The 12,365-nt window shown below is 44.0% G+C and overlaps 1 protein-coding gene across 2 annotated transcripts in view; it reads right to left on the bottom strand.

The window, feature by feature from the left end:
• Positions 1-10,452: 10,452 nt before the first annotated feature.
• Positions 10,453-12,365, bottom strand: part of LOC143765192 (bactericidal permeability-increasing protein-like) — a 52,498-nt gene continuing 50,585 nt past the window's right edge. The window contains exons 15-16 of one of the 2 annotated variants that reach the window (XR_013213337.1): positions 11,179-11,560; positions 10,453-10,796 (exon numbers count right to left, since the gene is read on the bottom strand). Coding sequence is in view for 1 of the 2 variants with exons in the window: in XM_077251622.1 (XP_077107737.1) it covers positions 11,477-11,560 (84 nt within the window). In the remaining variant the exon portion in view is untranslated. Of the gene's footprint in view, positions 11,561-12,365 lie in introns of both variants that reach the window. The other variant, XM_077251622.1, reaches the window with a different exon arrangement.

Below are 12,365 nucleotides of genomic sequence, written 5' to 3'. Positions count from 1 at the left end.
TCAAAACTATTTATATAAAATGATTTTTAGTAATTAGTATTATTGCATTACATGTGAGCTTATTTCCTCATTTGTTATTCTTAAAAATGTATAATAAAATCTACACAGAAATTTTTGCAATGTGGAAGGGAAAAATCAACATTTAACTTTTTCTCATAAAATGTTACTTTAAACACAATTTATTTTATTGTGACAAGTGTAACAGGAGAAAATGGTCCCCAAAATGTGTTGTGCAATTTCTCCTGAGTACGCCTATACATCATGTGTGGGGGAAAACTACTGTTTTGGCGCAAAGCAAGGCTCAGAAGGGAAAAAGCACCATTTGACTTTTTGAATGCAAAATTGTCTGGAATCATTAGCGGACGAAATGTCACATTTGGAGATCCCCAGATGTGCTTAAAGAGTGAAAAAACCCACACGTGACCTCATTTTGGAAACTAGACCATTCAAGGACTTTACCTAGATGTATGGTGAGAGCCTTGTACCCAAAGTGCTTCTTAGAATTTTGCAACATTGATCTGTGAAAATGAAAAAATATATATTTTTCCCACAAAAATGTTTTAGCCCCAATTTTTTCATTTTCACAAGGGTAGCAGGAGAAAATGGACCCCAAAATTTGTTGTGCAATTTGAGTATGCCAATACCCTATATGTGGTTGAAAACTACTTTTTGAGGCACAGTGCAAATCTCAGAAGGGAAGTAGCACCATATTAGAATTCAGATTTTGCTGGAATGGTTACATGTTACATTTGCTGAGGTATTGCCTTCCTCTCAGGGAGGGTGATGCCATGCTTGGAAGTGAGGAAGGCTCCCCTTAGCACATGCAACACTGTTCTGACTCCAGGCCAGAAGGGGGAGCTCTGAACCCAGTTTCAGGGGAGCTTCCTTAGATATATATATATACACTCACTGGCCACTTTATTAGGTACACCTGTCCAACTTCTTGTTAACACTTAATTTCTAATCAGCCAATCACATGGCGGCAACTCAGTGCATTTAGGCATGTAGACATGGTCAAGACAATCTCCTGCAGTTCAAACCGAGCATCAGTATGGGGAAGAAAGGTGATTTGAGTGCCTTTGAACGTGGCATGGTTGTTGGTGCCAGAAGGGCTGGTCTGAGTATTTCAGAAACTGCTGATCTACTGGGATTTTCACGCACAACCATCTCTAGGGTTTACAGAGAATGGTCCGAAAAAGAAAAAAAATCCAGTGAGCGGCAGTTCTGTGGGCGGAAATGCCTTGTTGATGCCAGAGGTCAGAGGAGAATGGGCAGACTGGTTCGAGCTGATAGAAAGGCAACAGTGACTCAAATCGCCACCCGTTACAACCAAGGTAGGCCTAAGAGCATCTCTGAACGCACAGTGCGTCGAACTTTGAGGCAGATGGGCTACAGCAGCAGAAGACCACACCGGGTACCACTCCTTTCAGCTAAGAACAGGAAACTGAGGCTACAATTTGCACAAGCTCATCGAAATTGGACAGTAGAAGATTGGAAAAACGTTGCTTGGTCTGATGAGTCTCGATTTCTGCTGCGACATTCGGATGGTAGGGTCAGAATTTGGCATAAACAACATGAAAGCATGGATCCATCCTGCCTTGTATGGAGCATCTTTGGGATGTGCAGCCAACAAATCTGCGGCAACTGTGTGATGCCATCATGTCAATATGGACCAAAATCTCTGAGGAATGCTTCCAGCACCTTGTTGAATCTATGCCACGAAGAATTGAGGCAGTTCTGAAGGCAAAAGGGGTCCAACCCGTTACTAGCATGGTGTACCTAATAAAGTGGCCGGTGAGTGTATATATATATATATATATATATATATATATATATATATATATATATATATATATATATTCTGGCTGGAGGAGGAGTTAGAGAGCAGTCTGTCAGAGGGACAGAGGAGAGAGGAAGCAGACAGACTCTGAGAAAGGAAAGCTGGGGCTGTGCAGACCAGTAGTGCTGCAGCCCCTGGAAGGAAAGAGAAACAGAGCAGTCTGTAGGAGAGTGAGAGGGGAAGAGAAGCAAAGAAGAGTTAAGAGCTGGAGAGAAGCTGCAACTGAGCTTCCTCCACTCTGAAGCATAGGAACCGGTTGCCGGAAGACCGAGGCTGTGTGGGACTGTATGCCCCACAGCAGAAACCGGCGGACAGCCTATTGAAAGTCGCCTGTCCACCATTAACACCCGAAGGCACAGTAGCAGATAGAGCCCGGAGTCATCTGAGACCCCTGTAAGAAGGCTCGAGTTACCTGCCATGCGGGTAGTGTCCTACTAACAAAGGGGACAAAGAGAACGTGAGGACCTAGTGAGAGGCCTAAGGCAGCAAGGGACTACAACACAGCGCGTAGTGGAAGGCTTCCAACCCCACCTGGTTAGGGGGATTCCTGAACTGCTTCCAAGCCGGCCGGACCATACCAGTACCTGTGATCCGGTATTCTGGACTGTGGCTGCCTTGCACCAGTAAAGAGGTAAAGAGACTGCAATCTTGTGTCCTCTGTTTCTTTCTACACCATCCTTATCTATTACATCGGGAGCCCTGGGGACCCAGCTTTACCTGTGGGAAGCTATACCATCCCTGCTGCAATAACATCACCCAAGTGGACTCCTTTAAGCAGCGTCAGTCATCCCTGACTGAATACCACAGGTGGTGTCACGAACAAACTTTATTCTTTATTTAACAATCCCTGTAAAGACCTTTCCTTTTACATGGACGCCCAGGGCCATGGACCGGGTCACTGCCACCGTGACACATCCCTTTAAGTACCGGCCTGGTACCACGTTCCTCACAGCCCTGGCGGGTGCTCCAGGATTTTATACCATTGGGTGGTGAAGAAACAATGAATTTTTTGTTTTAGCCCCAAGTTTTAAAATTTATAAGTTTAAAAGGAAAAAATGAACCTCTGTTTGTTATTTCTCCTGAGTGCTCCAATACCCTGCTTGTAATCAGGAACTACTTTTCCGGCACAGTGCAAAGCTGAGAAGGGAAGTAACGCCATATTATAGTGCATATTTTACTATTATTTTTTTGCGGGTGCCATGACCCACTTAGAGAGCCTCTGATGTGCCAGAACAGCAGAACCCCCATAAGGCCGGAGACACACTGGTGCGAGAGACGGCTGAGTCTCGCTGGTTAAAAGCAAGCTGTGGCACCTGCATTCCGGAGCTGAGCGTGCAGCTCCATGTATTGCTATGGAGCCGCACGCTCCGCTCCGGAATGCAGGTGCCACAGCTTGCTTTTAACCAGCGAGACTCGGCCGTCTCTCGCACCAGTGTGTCTCCGGCCTAATAGACTCCATTTTACAAACCACCCCTCTCAATTAGTGATGAGCGATTTTCTCGTGCATGCTCGGGTAGTCTCCGAGTATTTTGGCTTGCTCAGAGATTTAGTATTTGTCGACACAGCGCAGGGCCGCGCTTAGTAACCCGATGTTTACCCTGGTTACCAGTGTAAATGTAAAAAAAACCAAACACTACATACTTACATTGCCGTGTCTGTCGCGTCCCTCGCCTTCAGCTTCCCTGCACTGTGTAAGCGCCGGCAGTAGCAGGGCACAGCGATGACGTCACCGCTGTGCTTTGCTTTACGGCCGGCACTGACACATTCAGTGCAGGAAGCTCTGAGCAGCAGCGCGGACGTCGGGGGACGGGACAGACATCAGAGGGTGAGTATGTAGTGTTTTTTTTTTTACTTTTACAATGGTAACCAGGGTAAATATCAGGTTACTAAGCACGGCCCTGCGCTTAGTAACCCGATATTTACCCTGGTTACCATTGTAGAACATTGCTGGCATCGTTGCTTTTGCTGTCAAACACGACGATACACGCCGATCTGACGACCAAATAAAGTTCTGGACTTTCAGCAACGACCAGCGATATCACAGCAGGATCCTGATCGCTGCTGCGTGTCAAACTAAACGATATCGCTATCCAGGACGCTGCAACGTCACGGATCGCTATCGTTATCGTTGTAAAGTCGCTTAGTGTGAAGGTACCTTTAGTTAGATCATGCAGTTCACATGATCTAAATAACTTGCTAGAGCCTAGTGACCCGGATATCATCATGATGACATTGGGTCACCATGGGAAAGATCGGCCCTTGTGATGGGGGCACAAAGCAGAGGGGGCTCTCCCTCTGCGTGTCTTCTAAATGCTGTGATTGATATCCATAAGTACACTATGTTTTTCCATTTATTACTATTTACTTTTAACTTACTGCAGTGAATCTATTGTTTATTATTTTTATTCTAGATTATACTTGCCTGTTAATGGCCACAGTGTGAATGCACAGATTACACTTATACCAACAGGAATGTTAGCCCATGTATTTTGTTCTTTGCAATTTAAACATTTGGGGATGTGCCCCCACCCCCTTCATTTGTTCTGTGCACACTGTCTATTTAGCTTTCCACAGGCAGGTGTAAAATGGTCAGGCCCTGGTCTTTCTCTGCCAATGTCTGCAGAGCTACTCTCATGATCCAGGCCGGGTTTTGAGTCCTGTTCTCCCCTTCCCAGTCTGGTCATGTCAGGGGTTAACTTTTCTCTACCTCTTTCTGGTGTATGATCAGCTATTTCTCTCACTGAGTACAGCAGGCGGTGTCAGTTATAGTTTCTGCCTATGGCGTGAGTAGCTGACCCTGTTTAAATCCTGATTTGTCATGCTGCCTTTGCTGACTGTGCCCGAGTCTGCTTACTCCCCTCTTACCAACCCGACATTGTGTTTCCCCTTCGTGTGTGGACTCCCAGGTACTTGGCTCGGCTTGGACCCTGACCTGCTTTTGTCTCTTGTCTTTGGTATTTCTGCTCCTGAACGTAAATCAATTGATATACAGCTGGATAAATTAATTAACCAATGGGCAAAGGATATACAAACTAATCAATCAAATAAACTTATCAGAGATCAGAGGGACTTTAACCAGGGGAAAATATATAAATGGCGTAAAAATCAGTTGGGAGATAACATACGTGATTCTACGAGAGATCGCAATCCCTCCCTATCATCTAATCCACCAGCAAGTGACATTTCTGGAGCCTCCTCTTCCATCTCTGTCTCGAATATAACCCACTCTACTCCTAAATGTAAACGGGACCTACTGTTTTCCACCACTTAAACAGTCCCTCAGATATTCTCCTGAAAACTATAGGAGCGGCCTTAAGGTAATCAATTTGAGTACACATGTTCTTTTGTCTGTTGAAAATGAATTACTGGGTAAGGGTCTCATGTTTTGTCCAACCGCACAATTTGATAGGTTTACCGCAATAAAGGATTTACATTTATTTGCTAGAAAACTAATATTCAAGCGGCATTTCCATGATGAGACCCTTTTGAAATCGTTCCCTACAGAGACTGAACAGGAGGAGCTAGCAATCCTAGAGGACGGCCAGGGAAACAGGGACTATTATTAAGGAGTTATTTACTGCCTTACAGGTTTGTGAACCATCCATTCCCACTCTTTATCTGCTGCCTAAAATTCATAAAAACCAAACAACACCTCCTGGTAGACCGATCATCTCTGGATGTGGAAATTATTTGGAGAATGTGAATAAATTTGTGGATTCTGAGTTACAACCCCTGGTGGAAACATTACCATCTTTTATTAAGGATCCAAATGATTTTCTTAAAAAAGTGGATGGCTTACACATTGGCAACGATACGCTATTAGTGACGTCTGATGTAGAATCTTTAAATACGAATATGTCTTGAGGACGACATACGGGCTGCTCAGTTCTTTTTACAGTCATCTGCTACATCTACGATCATGAGCAACTTTGTTGAACATCTTTTGTCCTTTACATTGTCACATAATTTTTTTCTTTTTAAGGGGTCCTTCTACCTACAGCTCCAGGGGACAGCTATGTGTGCTTCTTTTGCACCCGCATATGCTAATCTCTTCCTGGGGCTGTGGGAGAGGGACCTTTTCCTGTTAGATCAGCTGTTACCAATGAACTGCATCCTTTTTTGGGCTCAGTACATTGACGACATATTCCTGATCTGCAAGGGATCAATGGAGTCATTAAGTGAATTCATGTTACACCTTAATCAGAATCCATACAATATAGTTCAATTAATTAATAGATTTTTTATATGAGTTATACTCTAATTTATATTCCCCCCTTTTTTTGTCCATCCAGTTATCATTATATATATTGTTATTTTCTCATTTGTACAATAACACATATGTATTTTTTAAATTATTGTATTTGCTCTCCGAGTACAGGCACGCTATATTAGTGCCATTCTCTGCCAAATAGCATATAATAAAGGCAATTTTTTATTGTATTATACCAGATTGTTTTGGCTCTTTTTACTACATTCTTACTATTTTTAAATTATATTTTTTTGATTCAACATTTCAGTGTTTCTGTTCCTTTAAGTTTTGGCGCTACAGTGTGCTGCCTTTTTTGTTTGACAGAAGTAGGCTTTAGGCCGGGGTCACATGTTCATATAACACGGCCGAGTGCTATCTGATGTTTTATAGGTTAGAGCTCGGCCCAATATTATACTATGCAGCAGTGCAGAGCTCCGATTATTTTCTCATGCCGTTTCGGCATGAGAAATCAATAGTAGCATGCTGCGATTGCATCCGAGAATCAGAACGCATGCTCCCATGCAAGTCTATGAAACATCGGACTGCACTCAGATGTCATCCCATATGCACCAATATAGGAAATGGAGAAATGACTTTCTCCATCTCCTCCGCACCTGCGCTGTGATTCTCTCATGCGAGATGATTGGGGCACAGAGCATTGACATTCAGATCACACTCGCAGTGGAGCAGGAGCCGAGTGTCAACTCATTAGATAACGCATTGGATGTTTTACGCTCGTCTGAATCCAGCCTTAATGTGAATATGCATTTCGTTACTATCCAATAATCGGTTTCGAAGCGATTGGCCTTATATAATATTTTGCATTTAGTAAAAAAAATTTCTAGCAGTTTTTTTTTAGGTGGGCATTTATTATCTTTAAAATTAATCTGTCATCAAAATGATGACAGATTCATTTTAAAATAATTTAAAGCAGACTTTTATTTGCAACTTATGTTTTAAAACATAATATTGATTTTTTTAAATGTCATCAAACTGCTTTGATATTTTTTTCGTGAAATTTTGCACTATTTATACCGCTTTTTATGTACATATGCAGCGCCCCAGAGTCCTGGTTGCTTCAGTAATGTTATTCTTCCACCAGGAGGAGTGATATTACGTCTGATGGCACTAAAGGAGTTCATCTTTCCAGGTATCATGGCATCACAACACACTTCACACTCCAGACCACCAGGGGGAGCCATGCTCCTATCTAGTAGGGCACTCCTCACAGAAGGGTAAAACTGGTGGTTTGGATAGAAAGTTTGAGAGAAGCTGGCTGGGCTTTGCCCAGGCAACACCTGTCAGGCAGACAGGGGGAAAGGAGGAACATCTGAGCTGCAGACAGAGGGTCCCTGTCAGGGGTGGGATCCTGACAGAGGCCTAGCATGAGATAGAGAGCTACGGAGCTGCACCTGCCCCACATGCGGCAGTATCCTAAGGAAGGACACGAAGAAAAGTGTATTGTAGAGAGTGAGAAACGAAGTCACAGCACAAGGAGAAAACACCGGGAGGAGTTCTGCCCCGAGACAGGCAGCCTCCTTCTGAGGCGCGTAGCCGGTGGCTGGAACACCGAGGGAGTAATTGACTCTACGCATTACTTCAGAGACCGGCAGGACAGTCAATTCCAAGATGGCTGCCCAACCTTAATACCTAAGAAGACACGGTAGCAAATTGTGGGGGTCGGGGCATCTCTAGGGTCCCTATAAACAAGCCTCAGGCCATCCCAGTCAAACGGGTTTGTCCTATCCATACCATCTGGGGGACAGAGAGGAAGACGTAAGATCTAAAAGATCTACAAAAGTTGTGAGGACTATCCCGTGGTGCTCAGCAGGGAAGTACTACAACACACAGGCGCTAGTAGGAAGGCTACTGATTTCCACCTGGTTAAGAGAACTCTGGATTTGCCTTCGGCCTGGCCGGACTCTGCCTGCCCTGTGAACGGTACTCTGGACTGTGGACGCTGAAGTCTTCAGTAAAAGGTAAAGAGACTGCAACCTTTGTGTCCTCGTTATTCATTGCGCCTTACATCGTCCACCATCACCACCTATACATCTGGGAAGCCCTGGGGACATACTCCACCTGTGGGTAAGGTATACCATCTAGTTGCCACTCCATCACTCCAGCGGACCCCTAAGCAGCGTCGGTCACCCTGACCGAACACCACAGGTGGCGTCACGAACACCAGGCAAACTACACCTTTAGTTGGACGCCCCTCAAAGGGCCACGGACCGGGTCGGGCCACCGTGACATCCCCAGAACCGAGAGGGACCCGGTACCGAGTACCCCATTGCCCTGACGTGGGGGCGCCGCAACATTCAAGGGCATAAAGATATAGGTCGTGACCGAGCACATGCAGGAGGGGTGCCCTGGCAGCTAAGATTGGCAGGTGGCACATGGCAGTGACATTATACGTCGTCCATAACAGACACGCCACAGTCAGCCGCCGGCCTTTGCACCTGCTACAGATAAGGATGCTGCGCAATGTCAGAGCGAGGGAAGGTGCGCAGAATGGAGTTTTTCTCACGTTAGAGAACAGGGTTTTCCGGAGCACGCTTGGGTGGTCTCCGAGTACTTGTTAGTGTTCGGAGATTTAGTTTTCATCAACACAGCTGAATGATTTACAGCTATTAGCCAGCCTGAGTACATGTGGTTGCTAGGTAATCCCCACATGTAATCAAGCTGGCTAGTAGTTGTAAATCATTCAGCTGCGGCGATGACAACTAAATCTCTGAGCAGTCACATACACTCAGACCACCAGAGCGTGCTTGGGAAAACCTGAGCAAATAGTATACTCACTCATTACTAGTGGACATATATACCAGCAAGAAACCCAAGATGGGATGGCTGACATATATACCAGGGCAGGGGACATACATACAAGGAAGCGGCCTAGGATTCGGACATATATACTAAGAAGGGACCCAGGATGGGGGACGTATATACTAGGATGGGGGATATATATACCAGGATAAGTGATATATATACCAGGATGGGGACATACATACCAGGATGGGGACATAAATACCAGAATGGGGCATATACAGTTATGGCTGAAAGTGTGGGCATCCTTGAAATTGCTCCAGAAAATAAAGTATTTCTTCCAGAAAATTATTGCAGTTTCACGTGTTTTGTTATTCACATAGTTATTTCCTTTGCAACTATTGGAACAACATTTTGAATTGTAAGATATATACGGTACATATAATTTGTTCATTCCACAGGAGGATCATTTTGATTCTATCCAACCACCCTGAGGAATTTCACACTTTATTAAAGGTATAGTACAAACTAAAAATTTATGACACAGCCTCAGAAATGCCATGATTGTATAGTAAATGCGGATCCCACCCATGGGACCTACATCTATCTTGAGAATGGGGCCCTGCTTCATTCCGCTGTCAGTGTAGAGGTGGTCAGAAGTCCTATTCATTTGTGTGGAAATTCCAATCAACTCTCAAAGTCCCATTGGTGGGATTCAAATTTCTCTATGCGATGGGAATAGCAATTTAAGGCTGAATTCTCATACTGTTGTATTCATTTTTCATTATATTTTCATTGGTATTTTACAAAAAAAAAATTTAAGCAAACATGGTGCGGTCATACAATAGTGTATTTTGCGCAATAGCAAAATACTGTACTGTAGTTTGGGCTTTTGTAGCATTATTGAAGTCAATGTTTGTTGTTTGTTTGTTTTTTCTCAAAATGCCGCATGCACTGGATATGACACAGACTTAAAAAATGCCAGAATAAATGCATATAGAAAACCTTAAAAAACAACAACTCTAGAATGCATAGAAACAAAAACATTAAGATATACCGTACATCATTTCTTGAAATATATGGCAAGTGACCCTTAAAATAGTTTTGCCATTTCAAGAATTTATGCTAAATAATCCCAACCTCAGATTTGGAATCCCACCTATAAGAAGAATGGGGGTCCCCTGATCCCCAATTGCTGGCTGCTGGCAGCAGCGCATTGCCTTCAATGTATAGGTAGTTCTCTCCACTTAAGTCTATTGAATTATAAAAACTGCCAGATGGGGAGTACCCACTTGTCTGGAAGGTGGGAGCGTCAAGAGAGCAGACCCCTACCTATTAAGATTATAAGTCACATACAGTATTTCATAAATGATTGCGATGGGAATACCCATTAATGCAAATGGTTAAAGTATTTTTTTTTCATATAAGCCAGTTGTGTATTTGGATCAACTGGCGTGTATCTTCTACGGTATATGGTCAGGTATATGCACTCCCACTCCTCAACATTGCAAAACAAAGGAGGAAAAGTCATGGAGTTATGGAAATCATAAGACCAATAAATGTTAATGACATGCAAATGGTGAATAAATGGAAGCAAAACTTTCAAAATATCTCGATTTATTAATTAGCAAACATAAGGGCCACATGCAGAAATGAACACACTTACACTTACACTTTGCCATGTGATCAGTGAAGTTAATAGTGGTTGCCTGCAGAATGTTCTGCCACTCTGAATACACTTGGGCACCCAAATCATCAAGATCTGCTTCTGGCAGCTCTCTTTGAAAGCTGTTGACCAATGATGTCCCAGATATGCTCAATGGAAGACAAGTCTGGAGGTTATGCAGGCCATGGTAGAATACCATATTTACAGTAGTATGAGCAATTTCTCAGTACGGAAAAATGGCCATAGCACTGATTCCATGACAAAATCAATGTAACAGGGAGCTGTTAGGGTATGGCTCCACGGTCCGGAGGGGCGGCGGTATCGCCGCAGCGGCGAAGCCGCTCGGCGCTAAGCCCCGCCCCCTTTCTGGGACGCGATGATGCCGGATGTGTACAGTACACATCCGGGATCATCGCACCCCTCGCCATAGCGCCCTGTGATATGCCTTGCGGGGACGCTGCGTCCCCGCAAGGTGTACGGACATGCTGCGATCTGAAAAGACGCGCAGCATGTCCGGAGTCGCAGGGCCGCCGCGTGCGGGTTTCCACGCATAGTGGAGACGGGATTTCATAAAATCCCCTCCACTATGCTGGAACATCTGGACGCTGCTTGTTTGACGCTGCAGCGTCAAACAAGCAGCGTTTACTTACCGTGGAAACATACCCTTAGTATTGCTGTAATAAAGACTAGAGGTGGTGAGGCATGGACCCAGCTTGGTTTCCTTGAGACTGTTTCGAGATTAGACAAATCTCTTCCTCAGTGCATGAATGTGGTCTCGGCCTATAGAAGGTAAACAGCTGCTCATATTTTTCCTTTCTTTTTAATATAATCCTTCACATTCCACTTGATGTTATGTTGAGTCTGACCTATTTAGAGTAATTTGATAACAGACTTAGACTTTACTTATGTAAAAGCTCTCTATGATTCCAAGTTATAGGACCTGGTCTGCAATTACTTTGTATCATATGGAAGGTTCAAATCCATTAATCCAAGTGCTGTTTTCAGCTTTTCCATAATGAACATTTGCCCCCAAAAGCAGAAAATCCTAAAAAAAAAAGAACAACATTGTTACAAATACCACAGAAGTCAGCTTTCATTCCATGCTGCAAAGTGCAGCTCTGCTAAGTTACTGCTCATTAGAAGAAGCTCACTAGCTCGCCAAGAAGTCAATACCCGGGATTCTGATGGCTATTACAGCAGGTAAAATGGTTAAATACCACAATCAGGATCGTTGTATAGAAAAAACAGCACTTACATTACGACTAAAGGTGTAACATGGAGCCGAAGGGACACAGTGAAAATCACTAGCAATTCTCTGGGATAACATTTCTCCTTGTAGCGAGTGACTGGCATGTCAGAGTGAGGAGACTTATACGCCATGCATTCTCCTCTGGGAAATTAAATATGCAAATTGCTTCTTTAGAGAGGAAGATGACTAGAACTAGAAATCATATGGCAAGGCTTGTTAAAGGGTCGATATTGACTTTTAGGAATGCTACTTCCAATAGGTGGCACTATCGTTCCAGTCCTCTTCCTCTATGAATAGGCAATTTGCATAACAATTCTCCCACATCATATATAGTAACGGTCTCTTCTTCAATGGCAGAGGCAGGAGCATAACAATAGTGGGTGCATATGGCTTTTAGGCCTAGCAGAGCCCAAGGCTTACATGAGAAGACTAATAATATTTAAGACTGGTGATAATTGGGGGCCCTGTTGGAGAGTTTGCATTTAAAACCAAATGAACTTTGAGTTACACCACTGGGCAGAGGGAAAGACTGGATCACCTCTTGCTAATGGGCATGGGTGCAAACTTCTGCCGCTTCTGTAACTTTTCCCGTGGTAAGGAC

The sequence above is a fragment of the Ranitomeya variabilis genome, chromosome 4 (assembly GCF_051348905.1).
Source record: "Ranitomeya variabilis isolate aRanVar5 chromosome 4, aRanVar5.hap1, whole genome shotgun sequence".
NCBI classification, from domain to species: domain Eukaryota; kingdom Metazoa; phylum Chordata; class Amphibia; order Anura; family Dendrobatidae; genus Ranitomeya; species Ranitomeya variabilis.
Note: the sequence above shows the minus strand (reverse complement) of the source record. Positions and strands in the feature narration are given on the sequence as shown.